At 38.9% G+C, this 15670-nt stretch overlaps 2 protein-coding genes across 2 annotated transcripts in view; both read right to left on the minus strand.

The window, feature by feature from the left end:
* Positions 1-15670, minus strand: part of LOC127442908 (gastrula zinc finger protein XlCGF8.2DB-like) — a 107255-nt gene that overhangs the window by 45787 nt on the left and 45798 nt on the right. The window lies entirely within an intron of this gene.
* LOC127442959 (gastrula zinc finger protein XlCGF8.2DB-like) lies at positions 1641-7458 on the minus strand. The gene is made up of 2 exons (XM_051701412.1): positions 7008-7458; positions 1641-4007 (listed from the first exon to the last, which is right to left on the minus strand). The coding sequence occupies exons 1-2, from the start codon at positions 7090-7092 to the stop codon at positions 3145-3147; spliced, it is 948 nt and encodes a 315-aa protein (XP_051557372.1). The 5' UTR covers positions 7093-7458; the 3' UTR covers positions 1641-3144.

Below are 15670 nucleotides of genomic sequence, written 5' to 3' on the forward strand. Positions count from 1 at the left end.
AATCGTTCAGACAGCTCACACACTGTAACGTTTGGGACTTTTCTCACTCCGTCTAAACAGAAATGAAATAAATAGAACAGAGAACAATCAAGTGGAATATTTACTGTCATGATCCACAGAGCAGATGAGGAGGCAAATTTAACTGTTGAAACTTTAACCGCACTCCAACTGCATGTCTCACAGTCACAAAAACTCTCTCAGTAATGGTGGAGCAGCCCCTGCAATCTAGCAACCCCGGACCCAGCTTTATAACAACCTAGAGATTATTTAGCAGAGATGGGTCACTTATATTAAAATGAATGGGAGAAATTGGAACGCTCAACCAAGGAGTTCTGAGCGCCCAAGGGTCAACGGATGTAGAAAGGAAGTCCCGCCTTACAGTTAACAGACCCAAACACCTTTTAGATACAGACACCTCCTGTCAATCAACTTTAGAACGCACATGCGCATTAGCTATACAAGCCGGGACAATTGCATTTTTTAGTGTAATATGAGGTAAAGAATCACAATTTATGATATCAGTATTGTCAGATTTTATTTCTGAAAATATGTTCTTTGATCGTAATCTTGACCAACCGTTTTTGAGATTTTGGTCTTTCCCCATTCAAGTACATAGGAGCTGCACTTACATGACTGAAAAATAGCCTCCCGAGAGCGTTCCAAAGATGGCCGACAGTGGACTGACTTGCTTGAAAGACATTGAACAACCAGAGTCCTTCTACCAAGGTAGCCTACAAAGTTAGCAAAAAAAGCATAACGCAGCAGTCCCATAGACATTCTTATGGCGGTTCACTGGCGAGGAGACAAGATACAAGAATAATAAACTGCTTTTGTGAGGAAACAGCGCATAACTTAATGAACTGACCACCTGTCCACTAATCTTCAACATGTTTTACACTCAACAATCCTAATGGAGTGAAAAATGTGTGGAGTTTACGACAATAAAAATGGCTGTTCTTTAAGACGTCACGGATGATTTTGCGACATGTAGGTGTCAGTTTACAGCTCTCCCCGTTCATACGGCGACGGTGATATTTTGAATCAAAACCTGCAAGTTCATCCTTCGTTTGACAGTGATGAATAATGTCTTTATTAAGTTTATCACCTGCTCAGCTCCCCCTTTCAATGATTTAGCATCTCTTCAGCACCAGCAATCAAAATACACTGGCACCACCCCTGCCTATTTGGAACACTATATCTCATAACAAAAACATTGATACACAAATTTTGGTGGCTTAATGCGAGAAAATACATCACATATGTGTCACTACATGGAGCACTTTAGGCAAAATGTAGAACTTTAGGGATCCAAGATACATTTTGAGCTGCGAACCTTCAAAAGATAAGCAGGTATGAGAAAAGATGGATGGATTGTTTTTTACTCTGCAACATCAAATATTACTCAAATTTGATGGCACTTGGCAAGTGTTAATTTAGGACCCTGAAACAGCATTCTTACCACAGCAGCATCGATTAAAAAAACAACTAATTATATTATTGGATTTATTCAGACACTCAAACAATATATGATAAAACAACTTTAGCTCTGGTCACTGGAAATAAACATATTACAATATTAACACTTTTGAGGTTACTTCAGTAAATTTGACTTTTGTTCTCACTAAATAGGTCACACAAAATAAGTTTTGACTTCTTTTTTATTTCTGGTCATTTCATGGTGTATATGTTTATTAATATTACAGTTACCACACATTTGTGGTTTTGAGATAAATAAATGACATTATTAATGTACCCCATTAACCCATAAACTCACACACTCCTGAGTTTGATTGCAATCAAACTACACAGTAGGAATTGAAGAAAAAAACAAAACATTTTAACAGATAAATTCTCTAGTTAAAGGAAAAATTCGCCCCAAAATAAAGATTCTGTCATCATTTATTTGCACTCCCATTCAATTCAAATATGTTACATCAGACATTTCATGCCAGGTTTTGTGTTATGAATGAACCAATGACGTTTGACATCATTCAAACGTGGTGTCTGATGTGCCACATATTCTAATTGAATTTGACCACTCAAGAGAGATTTGAGAGCTTCAGTAGAATGGAAGATTTCCAACAAATAATGACTTAAATTTCCATCTTTTTCTCACACAATCAGATCACTTGGAATAGCACAGAATATGGATTACCTTTATGTTGCTTTTTGGGTCACTTTTGGAGCCAGCCCCCTTAATAAAAAGAGAACTCTGGAAATTCAACAAAATTTGGTCTGAAAGTTATGGGTTTGGAACAAAATGAAGGTAAATAAAGACAGAACTTTTATTTTTAGATGGATTAACTCTAAGCTTTCAACACCATAGCACTCTTCTTTTTTTGCCTCTTGATCTCATTGCAACTGAGATGCATGCATCACCTTTCAACAGCACTGATTAATTTAATTCAATAGTTAAAGAGTTTTTAAATGTGCCTAATTTTGTTTTAAAGGTCTCATACAACAGATTTACATGCATCCAAGGTCAAAAAACACTTTAATTTGTTCATAATTTAAATTGCAGCATTACTTTTTCCCAGTGTCAAAAATGACTCGTTCAATGATCCGTTCTAAAGGATTCATTCTAAACTCCTCCTTTCAGAGAGCCTACTCTGCTCTGATTGGTCAGATGTCTCAGTCTGTTGTAATTGGTCTATCGCTTAGTGTAGTGTTTGAGGGCGGGTCAAAGCTGTTTGCGAGCAGCCAATGAAGACCAGAGGTGGGTGTTTTGTTACCAAATTAAGTAGGTTAGTACAGGAAGTAAGTCTGGAATTACTAACAACTTGTTTCAGGTGTTCAGAATCAGTTCTTTCTTTTGGGAGCCAATAACTTCATTTGTCGTGCACTTTGCCGACTTTTTTTACATTCACAAACAGCTATATAACACACTACATGAAAGGTAATATTTGAAAAACCATGACAGGTGCTCTTTAAGGATATGGACAAGGATATTCCACATGAACGGCTTCTCTACAGTATGCACTCTCTCATGTGTGTGTAAAACTCATTCCACAATGTGAGCACTTGTAAGGTTTTTCTCCTGTATGAATTATTTAGTTCCTTTTCAAGTATGTGACTCTAGTAAAGGCTTTCCCACACTCAAAGCACACATGAGGTTTCTCACTGCATGTACAGTATTTTCTGGTGCTACAATAAGTTGCCACAATAAGAACACATGTGTGGCCTCTCATTTTCATGCCTTTTCAGTTGTGTTTGGAGACTTCCCTCAGTGAAACTCTTGCCACACTTAGAACAATGGTGTATTTTCTCTCCTGAATGCATCTTCATATGACTTACAAGGTTTGCTCGATATGTGAAACTCTTCCCACACTGAGGGCATGTGTAAGGCTTCTCTCCAGTGTGAATTCTTGTGTGAACCTCAAGGTTTCCCTTATGTATGAAATCCTTCCCACATTGAAGGCACATGAAAGGCTTCTTTCCAGTGTGAATTCTTATGTGCTTCTGAAGGCTTCCTCTAATTGTGAAACTCTTTCCACACTGAGGGCATGTGAAAGGCTTCTCTCCAGTGTGAAGTCGAATGTGCTCAATAAGGTTGTCTTTATGTATGTAACTCTTTCCACACTGATCACATTTGTAAGGCCTCTTTCCAGTGTGAACTCTCATGTGAATCTTAAGCTTTGCTCTATAAATGAATCTCTTTCCGCACTGTTCGCATTGGAAAGGCTTCTCTCCAGTGTGAACTCTCATGTGTTTCTTAAGGGTTGCTTTATGACTGAAACTCTTTCCACACTGATCGCATGGGAAAGGCTTCTCTCCAGAGTGAACTCTAAAATGTCCCATAAGTTGTTCTTTAGACGTGAAACTCTCTTTACACTGAAGGCAGGTGAAAAAAACTTGGTCTCCGGTTCTTCTACGTCTTTTTTGTGAGACATTTTCCGTCTCTGAGCAACTAAAAGGTTCTTCTTCTGTTTTGAAATGAGGTTCCTCATACTGAAGTTTCTCCTCCTTCAATGTCAGTTCATGACTTTCATCTTTCATTTTCATCAGGTCTAAAATGAACATATTAAATTGTTAAAATTCAATTCAAGAGTGAAAAATGTGACATTAATGAAAAAAAGTAAAAGGCATTTCTTATGTGATCTGAAATTCTTATGTTTTTTCCTTAAAATCACAACATTGAGCACACTGGATATGCTTTTAAGAACGCCAGTAAAGGTGTTTACATGCACATGCAGAGGTCAGGATAAAGTGGGACATGTAACATTTCTTTGCACAGTATTATAGAGTGCCGCACACGACTCCAGAAGCACACCTGTTTGCAGCTGTATAGTCCTGTATCATTAGACCTTTTAAAACAGCCACAAGAGCGTATCCACATCTAAATGGACCTTTCTAACACTGAACATGTCCAGCAGTGTCTGACATTATACTGTCTATTAGGTTTGGGACCGATGCCTTTTTTACACATATCGATAATCAGAAAATGTTCCCAATGATTAATGATATATCTCATAATTTTTTCCCAGATATAAATAGGGCTATACTATAGTTTGTCTCTTCATACATATTTCTCAACACAAAGTGTGAGTGGCAGGGTCACCATCAATTATTTTTGTAATCGAGTAATCTAACGATTATTCTGACAATTTATCGAGTAATTGGATAAATTATTTAATAACTCAGATTGCATACAGTTGTTGAAGTGAAGTCACGTTTGGCTAAAATGCTTTCATTAGCCTAAGTTTCGATGTACTCAACGATTAAATAACAACTACAAAATGATTGTGCAAACAATATTTAAACGGACACCCAACAGGCACCCAAAGCAGATCTATAATATAAAACATGTATATAATTTAAGCTGACAGAGATTGGCTCACGTGTGCCCAATTTATCTCCTTTTTCTTTAAATAGTTAATTGCAATCTACTTATTTCTGCTTAGAACTCAAATATGGGAAACAGTCCGTGGAAATCAAATATTTTATCTTTTCAGAAACAATGTTTTCCCACCAATCTTGTTTATTGAAAATAAGTTATATTAATGGTTAAACTATTTTATGGAAGTATAAAACCCATTTTATTTGTTTGTTGCTTTTTTAAAGCTGTACTATGTAAGATTTTTTTAGTTACAATGAACAAAATTAATTATTGTACATAAAAAATCCATGTTCAAAACCATGTCCTTGTCTTACCCAGATTCAATACAGTAAGCCTACAATAATGATTTTTATTTTGAGCTGTCGGGTCGGATTTGATGCGAAATCGCAGCCATACGTCATTCATCCTTGCGTGTTTATGTCATATTGCAAGCTCAGAAAGACGGTCCAGCTGTGTCGCAAAAAGCGGGAGGCGAGTACGACAGCTGTTCAGTCAGTCCAGTCGTGGTTTGTGAAATCACTCTCCTAATGGATTTAACTGTTTTTTTTACTATTTGTCTAAATTGTTTACCTGCTATACTGCTTGCATATGGTTGGGTTGAAGCTTATATTGTTTGTCATACTTTAATTAATCGAACATTACTCATGTGTACCGATCGCGATGTGTTTATACGTTTATTTTTTTCCCCCGGTGAAGTACTGTTACATGTTTAGGCTACTAATATTCATGACCTCTGAGTATTTTATAACATTGCTGCAGTTTCGAGATTCCCAAATTGTGTGTCTCTAAGTGTGTGTGCCACTGTTTTCTTAGGCTATTTTTTATTTTTATTTTACCTCAGTCACAGTTGTTTATAATGTACCAATTTCAGCACAGTAATGTTTATTAATTTGTTTAGCATGTAACCATCTCTCTGTTGTAACTTTGCTTCCAAATAAACAATTAAAAATGTATTATTGTGATTGTTGTCATGTTCAATAAAGTATTTCATTGGGCCTGGGTAGCTCAGTGAGTATTGATGCTGGCTACCACCCCTTGAGTCGCGAGTTCGAATCCAGGGTGTGCTGAGTGACTCCAGCCAGGTCTCCTAAGCAACCAAATTGGCCCGGTTGCTAGGGAGGGTAGAGTCACATGGGGTAACCTCCTCGTAGTCGCGATTAGTGGTTCTCGCTCTCAATGGGGCGCGTGGTAAGTTGTGCGTGGATCGTGGAGAGTAGCATGAGCCTCCACATGCTGGGAGTGTCCACGGAGTCATGCACAACGAGCCACATGTTAAGATGTGTGAATTGACGGTCTCAGAAGCAGAGGCAACTGAGACTTGTCCTCCGCCACCCAGATTGAGGTGAGTAACCGCACCACCACGAGGACCTACTAAATAGTGGGAACTGGGCATTCCGAATTGGGAGAAAAGGGGATAAAAAAATAAAATAAAAAAAGTATTTCATCATTATTAAATCCTCGTTTATGCTGTCGACTCCGAGTTCACCCAACAAACCTACATAAGATAAAATGGATAGATGGATGCTGCTGAGTTCAGCTTTCTGTGTCATTACTCAAAACTGCATCCATTTGACCAAAGTTCATTGTTGTTGCAGTCTTCCCCGATTACAATATATTATGTTAATATTGCTTTCGTATCCCCATAAAATGTGTTATTTCTCCATAAAACAGTTTAACCACGCATAGAACTTAGTTTAAATAAATGTAATTGGTGGGCAGATATTGGCTATGAACGAAAACACTCTTTTATTCATTCTCTTTATAGTGAATGCTACTGGGAATAGGAGCGATTTACAATCATTATTCTCATGGCATTAAAAATAGCAGCAAGGTTCGGCAATTAGTTTGCTCTAAACTCGTACTAAAATATCCCATTAAAAGACTCTGTACATGCAATATTTTAATGTAGATAAATGAATTGCAGAACCACAATGCTATTTTTATTGCAAGGACAATATAACAAAGTATTGCAATAATTTAAATAAAGAAAAGACCGTGAGCCAGTGTTTTCATTAATACACTGATTTAGATGCATTTTCCTTGGTCTGTCCTTTTATTGTTACGTTTTATTTCACAGCTCTATTTTCTAAAATAGTGACTAACTGCATGAGGTTTTGTTGCATTATTTTCCTCGGCAGTCACAAATGAAGAATCAAGAATGGACACCGACCTATTTGTTGCTCAGTTTCTTCATTTTTCACTCTGCAAGGGTTTGGATCACTCATGTCCACTCTCTCTTCTTTAATAAACTCCATCTGTACAATAATGTGTCGCGCAGATTTCAGTTGATAAGAATAAGTTCTGAAGTTATTCCTGCTTGTCTGGAAACGTGTTTATGGTGATGAGATTTAATAGCCTAAATTTCATCTCGCATGTATACATCTTGATTTCCCTGTCTCTGCAATCCAGCGTTGTGTTGTCCGATGCTCGGAAGATTATAAAGAAACACAACGGCAATGCTAGCTAGCAGTTGTTTTGCAATTGTACAGCTACTAACGGAGAAGATCATTTATCGTGTTTTACATATTTTTTTTATCAGCCAACGTACTCTAAACTCTTTGTTTGCTTAAAAGTGAATATTTATCATTAGCCCTGTGTGCCGCCATACTCGCGTGACGTCACATTCCACGCTAGTTCGTGGTCGTGACTAGAAGGGAACCCTCTCTCGTACATCTCGCGAGATTCTTTCACGGTGTTCATTGGAAGTCGCACAGCAACGAGGAGCGCTCGTAAAAGATTATTTTAAATGGTCTGTTTTGATGATCAATTCAAGCTCTAAAATAAATATTTCACTTAACAAATGTTATAAATTTAGCTCTACGTCTGCTACTTTCAGTCATGAGATATTGTTGGTTACTGGAGAATCCACAGAATTTGTTTGACATTTTCCAGTTCTAAAAGAGCTAAACGTCTTTAAACAGCAGCTAGTTTTTTTTTTTAAATTCATGAATTACTATTTATTTCAATTAAGTCACAATAACAGAATCTAAGATTTAAAGTTATAAGTGCCTTAACATGAACTTAAGTCAAAATATTACTGTATCCAAGAAACATGGGATGCTATATGAGATTTCAAGAAGACAACAGGATTTCTTAATAATAATAATAATAATAATAATAATAAGGCAGAGGCTATTTGCACTAAGTGTAAATAGTGTTAGATTATATTTGCACCTCTAATTAAATACTAACAGGGCATCACTGCAGTGTGTTTATTTAGAGTCCCACAGACACTCTACACCAACATATCACTGAGAGAAATCAACCTTTATATTCACTTTATTTCTTATTATAAGTAGAATTAAAGAAAAATATTAAGAGTGGAGACAGGAAACAGGATGGGGAAAACTGGGTCAAAAAGTGGATCAGAACCCAGATCATCCACATAGGAAAATTACATTCACACCATCTGAAACATTTAAGGAGCAGTTTGTCTTTCTTTTGTTTGTTTCCACCAGACAGTTTCAGTGCAAACAGGTGTTTACACCTAGTGCAAATAGTCACTCTATGATAATGATAATGTTATGTTATTGATATTATTGAAGTTTCTAATGCTTTCCATTATTAATACGATGAGATGCGAGCAAAAAAGCACTGGCGAAAGCGTCTCAACAGAATGCGCATGCGCGATACGTTAACGAGAGAGGGATCCCTTCTAGACGTGACCCTGGTTCTTCTTGGATTTATGGCGATTGGCAAACCAGCTTTTGGTGCATTTCGCCACCTACTTGGATGGAGTGTGAAGCCTTGATATAGAAGGAAAAGTTCTTATAAAATTGTAAATGGTATTATTCAGATGTATTGCCTTAATGTAATTTAAAAGAAAATTATATACATTTGAAGCATTATTCAGTTGATTCAGTAGGCCTAATGACAGACATTTGATTCTAAAAGATGTTAATTCTTCTGCAAGCTGCAGTCTTTCTCAGTCATATGCAATGCAATTTTGCAGCACATGCTCAACTGTCTCAGGAAGACCACATTTCATACAATTTCCAGATCCATGTTACCTCTAATGTAAAGTGAATGACTGAGTGCAGAGTGTCCAAAACAGAGTCAAAAATAGCATATTCTTAAAGCCTGAGATTTAACATTTACACTAACACTTTATTATAAAGTTCTAAAATGATATATAATGACAACTCTAAAAGATGTTTAATAATTTCGCAACACACTTTTTCTTCACCAGGAGAGGTATTGTGCACTTCGAGTGGAGTCGGAAATATCGTAAGTACCGAGCACATGAATGATTGTTCATTGGTACAACAGAAAAAGAGCTTTTGCTGTTGTTCATTGTGTATTTATTTAAGTCTGGCTTCTTCCATATGTTGTTTCGTAGTAACGAATGCCCAACTCGGATGTAGGAGCTTCACAGGTCCACTTGAAGGCAGCATATGTCTTACCCCCTTCTTCCTCTGGTTTGATGCCTTCTCACTTTTTAGGAGCAATGCCCCCATCTACTGTACAACATATATAGCACAATCAATTGGTTCTATTCAATTGTTCCCTTCTGTCATCTCTCTGTCCTGAAAGAAACAGAGTGTGGTAGGTTAATATCCAGACTGTGATCACTGAGACTGTATTTGGTGAGGATCTGTCTCTGCTTTGTATATCTTACAGTGTAGAGATATTCTGCCTGACTATACTTTCTTTACATAAGACTCAAGTGGTTAAATCCATATCTTCAGAAGTGATATGATAGGTGTGGGTGAGAAGCAGATCAATATTTATGTCCATTTTTGCTAGAAATTCTTCTTCCTGCCCAGTAAGGGGCGTATGCATGAAGAATGTGAATCACCAAAAACACAAGATGAAGAATGTGAAAGTTAATGTGGAGGTTGACTGAGCAGGGAGGAGAATTTATAATAAAAATGGACTTAAACATTGATCTGTTTCTGACCCACACCTATCATATCACGTCTGAAGACACTGATTTAACCACTAGAGTCATATGGATTACTTTTATGCTGACCCTAACCACAAACCATGGATTAATAGCGATGTTCGTGCGGCACTTAATGTGTGGACCTCTGCTTTAAATTCCGGGAATGCGGAGAAGCATAAACACGCCAGTTATGCCCTCCACAAAACTATCAGAACAGCCAAACGCCAGTACAGGGACAAGATTGAAGGACATTTCAACACCACTGACTCTAGAAGTATGTGACAGGGAATTAATATCATCACAGACTTCAAAGGGAATAAAAACACCGCTGCCTCTCTCCCGGATGAGGAGAATAATCCCTCTCTAAATAATTTTTATGTTCGTTTTGAGGGAAATAACACTGCCCTCGTGGAGAGAGCTCTCATGGCCGAAGCTACAGAGGTTAGTTCACTCTCCGTCTCTGTAGTGGATGTAACCCAATCCTTCCGACAGGTAAATATCCATAAAGCCGCGGGTCCAGAAGGCATTCCGAGCATGCACGAACCAACTGGCTAGTGTTTTTATTTACATTTTCAACCTTTCCCTCTCCTTGTCTGTGGTCCCCACAGGCTTTAAAATGTCCACCATTGTGCCTGTACCAAAGCAATCCAAAATCACTTACTTAAATGACTGGCGTCCTGTTGCTCTGACCCCCATCATCAGCAAATGCTTTGAGAGACTAATCAGAAATTACATCTGCTCTGTGCTGCCTGCCTCTCTGGACTCACTGCAGTTTGCATACTGCAACAACCACTCCACTTATGATGCCATTGCATCTACACTACACACTGCTCTCTCCCACCTGGAAAATAGGAACACATATGTGAGAATGCTGTTTGTAGACTACAGCTCAGCATTCAACACCATAGTGCCCTCCAAACTTGATGTGAAACTCCGGGCTCTGGGCTTAAACAGCTTGCTGTGCAGCTGGATCCTGGACTTCCTGTCAAGCAGACACCAGGTGGTTAGAATGGGCAGCAACATCTCCTCATCACTGACCCTCAACACTGAGCCCCGCAGGGCTGTGTTCTCAGCCCACTCCTGTATTCCCTGTACATACACGACTGTGTGGCATCACATAGCTCCAATGCCATCATTAAGTTTGCTGATGATTTGATGGTGGTAGGTCTGATCACTGACAATGATGAAACAGTCTACAGAGAGGAGGTGCACACTCAGACATGCTGGTGCCAGGAGCACAACCTCTCCCTCAACGTCAGTAAGACCTAGGAGCTTGTGGTGGACTTCAGGAGAAGAGACAGAGAACACAGTCCCATCACCATCAATGGAGCACCAGTGGAGAGAGTCAGCAGCTTCAAGTTCCTCAGTGTCCACATCACTGAGGAACTCACATGGTCCGTCCACACTGAGGACGTTGTGAAGAAGCCTCATCAGCGCCTCTTCTTCCTGAGACGGCTGAAGAAGTTTGGAATGAACCACCACATCCTCACATGGTTCTACACCAGCACTGTAGAGAGCATCCTGACTGGCTGCATCACCGCCTGGTACGGCAACAGCACCACGCTCAACCGCAAAGCCCTGCAAAGGGTAGTGCGAACTGCCAGACACATCACCGGAGGTAAGCTTCCCTCCCTCCAGGACATATATACCAGGCGGTGTGTGAAAAAAGCTCGGAGGATCATTAGAGATTCCAGCCACCCAAGCCATGGGCTGCTCTCACTGATACCATCAGGCAGGCGGTATCGTAGCATCAGGACCCGCACCAGCCGAATTCATGACAGCTTCCTCCCCCATGCAATCAGACTTTTGAACTCTTGATCGCTCACGATACATATATCAGCACCGCTTGAGGATAATTTCTTGCTGGTTTGAGCCCTGCATCTCTCCTCTTCATCTAAAGCAGCATCGCCTGTCTAGTATGGCCGTGACGATCATCACACTGGCCTGCGTGATACGATTACATTTGCTGGAGATTATGATGAGGGGAATGCTATATCACTTTATAGCGTGTTCTGAGTCCATGCTGACACAGCACTCGCTGAGTTTGATTGTGTTCATTGCAAGCACATGACACTCAAAACGCTTTACACTCAACTGTAAAATAAATGATTACAGATTATAGTTTGGATGCACTCTGTCTGACAGAAACATGGCTTAAAATGGATGAATATACTCCCCCAGGTAATTGTTATAAACACGAGCCCTGCCTAAAGGGTAGAGGGGAGATGTTGTTAGAATTTACAGTGATTTTAAGTAAAAAAATCTCTGTCTTTTGTTCTTGCTACTGTATAAAGACCCCCAGGGCCCTAAACAGACTTCTTTAGAGAATTTGCAGATTTTCTGTAAAATCTAGTAGCTACTGTGGATAGCGCTCTTTTTGTCGGTGACTTCAACATTCACACAGATAATACAAATTATTCACTGGGATTAGCATTTATAGACATTCTCAATTCTGTTGGGGTCAGACAAAATACTAACAGACAGAGAGAGAGAGAATATATATATATATATATATATATATATATATAGGCATACATCAAGATAACTTTTTCATGCTACTATATTGTAATGAAACAATTCCACATAAATAAAAAAGGATACATGATGATTAATAGTTTAGTAAAGCTTAATCAAAAGGATATCAGGAAGAATCAAAGGTGAAGGTAAATATACACCCCTTCACTCCCCCGTTTTAGACCAATCTGTGTCCAAATAACCCATGTCCTGTCTAGTGAGGTCGCTACGGAAAGTGGAAGTGTTGATGCATGCTCCCCTGATGGTTCACATTTGTCTCTTCGCCTCTCCATGGACATGCCGGAACCTATAAATTCCGTTCTCCAATGTAAGAGGCTCTTCCACCTTCCACTCACAGCAGGGCATTGATGTGATCCTTGTCAATCTTGTACTTCAGGTTGCTCGACAGTTTCACAAGCCGGAGCTCTTCTGTTGAGTTCACGGTTCTGCAAGCAGACTTGAAAAGATATGCAAAAAAAAAACAATGATTAATCATCCAAATACCAAAGAGCAATGCTCCTAATCCCAAACATCCTCCGACTGCATATAAGACATATTTCCCTATTTTCATAACAGCTTCTTCAGAGGCTTCAACAAATTCTTCTCAAGCCTCTTCTACAAATTCTTCAACGGATTCTGTCGCATCAGGAAAAATGTAACCTACAGTGAAAGCAAACATCCAGGCCAGGGCTAATGCTGACAGCTCTTCTGGACTGGACAGAAAGGGGACACCATTAGACCTAAGCCACACAGAATTTAGATACTCATATCCTGCGAAAATGTCTGTTGTTTTAATTTGGTTTAAAAATGCTTCAATATACTTCTTTTGAACGTTTTTTACCTTTAGTTTGGGGTTATATTCTGTACTATTTTCCAAATTAACACAGCAAGCAACAATTTCACCACAATTGCCATGCTTGCTCTTTTCTGCCGGGTACCATTCAGGGCCTATGGCATGCATAGTTTGATGTGCCATGAATTAACCGTTCTGGGCTTGGCCTGGAGTTCTCTAAACTCTTGCACTGATGGAATTGGTCTTAAAAATTGTCGGAATTGTTTTTCTTGATTGAACCATTCATTGCCTGCAGCCACGTTTGATACCTGGGGCCACATAAACACCTGAGAAGGCCTAAAGTAATTCCATATTAAATCAATGTTCAGAGGCACACTTAAACAGGGCTGGATTAGTAATCTGGCATACCGGCATTTTCCCGGTGGGCCGACGCACTTTGGGGCCGATCAGGGGCGGACTGGCCATCGGGAGAACTGGAACTAAGCTGAAATGAGCCGTCGCATTATGCAGAACGGGCCACAAAACGGCGCCGCAATATGCCGAAGGGGGCAGTGAAATGCAGAAAAGGACAGCGACACCCCCAGCTCAACAACTTTTGGGCCAGTTTCTATGTAAAATCCTGGGCCGATTTCTCTTCCCTGTCCACCCCTGCATGTAAGGTAGTTTTTCTACTTGCTACAATCTCTAAACAGAGGGGGAACATGTTCAAGTGCATCCATGCAGTAACATTGTCAACCATAGAGGTGGCACTATAACATTTATGTTCTAAATGGTCATGCAGCTGTTCAGTTTTGATAATAGACTTGTTGGCAAACATCATGGCAAAATCATACTGTTGCAGCACGTCTAGAAATTTAGCCCAGTTATAATCAGGTCGGACAAAAGACGAATTACAAATTTCCCATGGCATAGTCATTATCTTGGTAAGTTTCCTATGTAAGGAAAGTTTCCTATGTAAAGAAATAATTTTAGTTTAATTTTAATTTTAGAAAAAAATATTTTCTTAAAAATCACTTCTGTTTCACTGAACCTCATGAGTTGCACATGAACTGAAGCTTTTCAACTCAGGCCTTTCAGATGTGCTATACAGCATTCCTTCCAGCTGCACCTTAAACCTCACATCACATAAAACTTTTAAGAGTTTAAAATTCCTTAAAGATCCATAGATATAGCACTTTGTTTTCCTCTCTAGATGATCATTAACCTGTTCTATCCATTTTTCAAAAACATCATAACATAAATGTCAAAGCAATATAAACTGTTGACAATTAACAACAACTGACATGATATATATATATATATATATATATATATATTCAATCAGTTTCAACTTAGACCAATGTCTCCCTTTGAATCCCTAAACAATTCTCTAACCATTTGTTGATTTAGATTTTAAAAAGAATGAACTGTATTATTAAACCACTAAAACAGTCTGAAAATCCAAAATATTATTTGTTAGATAACATTGCACTTTGTTTTTAAATTTCTTAGTTTATTTTTAATAACTCTATTGAATCCTTCTTTTAAAACAGCACAAGCTGTTCGTATTTTCCTCGTATTTTCAGTAAATAATTTCTCACAATGATTTAGTGAAACTATGAGATATAAACATGAGTTTAATAAAAGTATCAGTAGAACAAATTAATCATCTTTAAATCTCAATAGTTCATCAAACATTCTAATGTTTGTTTAATCCATTATTCCTAAAATAGTGATCCAAATTCTGAATACTAAAACTTACAGTCTCCAATGTCAGGCACCCCCTTTGTCTAAGACGGTTCTCAATATCTCACCCCCGAAACAAATCTATAAATAATATTCTTGCGCACAGGGTCAGATTCCTTTGTGGCACAGTGACACAGAATTCTCAGTATTTATCACGTTCATGAGTTTGTTTCTGGAATGCAGTTATCAAAAATGCAGTTGGGTTAAGTGGAACTCTCAATTTTGCCCAATCTCTTTCTTACAGAGACCTCCCTTTTGGTGCTTTCAGCCCAAAGGCATCAGTTCACTCCCTTTACCCATATCACACCTCCCATTTTGGGCTGGTGCCCAGGGCGGTGATGTCCTGTCAAAGGTTGTCCCCCCCCAACCCAAAATAAACTGTAGCCTCTGTGTAAAAGCATAATCTACAGTAAAAACCATTCTACATATTCAAAGTGGTTTTTATTTGTGTCCTGTTGAAATTTGTTCATGCTGATCCAGGAAAAATAGCCCCGGCCCAGAATTCTTTGAACCGTCCGCCTATAGCTATTATAGGCTTCACAGTATTTAATCCAATCAGCGGGGACTCTAGGCCAGAAGTCAATTGCCTGAACCTGCGGTAATTTACTGGAAGGTACCAGACTTTCAACAACAACCTGTACATTTGCTATTCCCAAATCTTATTCCATAAAACTTTGTTTGGGTTAAACGGTTTAAAAGGTTCTAGCCCCACAAGTAATTTATTTCTTTCCACAGGAGTAAGCCTATGCCATTCTCCTGAGTCTCCCCCAGTGGCTGTATTCAACAGATTTTTAACTTCACTGTAAGGAGTGTGAGTCTGGTTCTCACGCTGGGGGTTGGTACTTGAGGCAGCAGCCACTTGGACAGACTGAGGAGCAAACTCTGGAGCCATGGGGTTTGGCGCAAGAGCCAAGGG

Source organism: Myxocyprinus asiaticus, chromosome 6, assembly GCF_019703515.2.
Source record: "Myxocyprinus asiaticus isolate MX2 ecotype Aquarium Trade chromosome 6, UBuf_Myxa_2, whole genome shotgun sequence".
NCBI classification, from domain to species: Eukaryota; Metazoa; Chordata; class Actinopteri; order Cypriniformes; family Catostomidae; genus Myxocyprinus; species Myxocyprinus asiaticus.

What these genes read in the sequence shown, in the direction of transcription:
- LOC127442959 (XM_051701412.1), bottom strand. Translation starts at nt 7,092, where the DNA reads ATGGAGTTTATTAAAGAAGAGAGAGTGGACATGAGTGATCCAAACCCT. An exon ending in AGAAACTGAGCAACAAATAG is followed by an intron (nt 4,008 to 7,007) that starts GTCGGTGTCCAT and finishes TGTTCATTTTAG; the next exon opens with ACCTGATGAAAATGAAAGAT.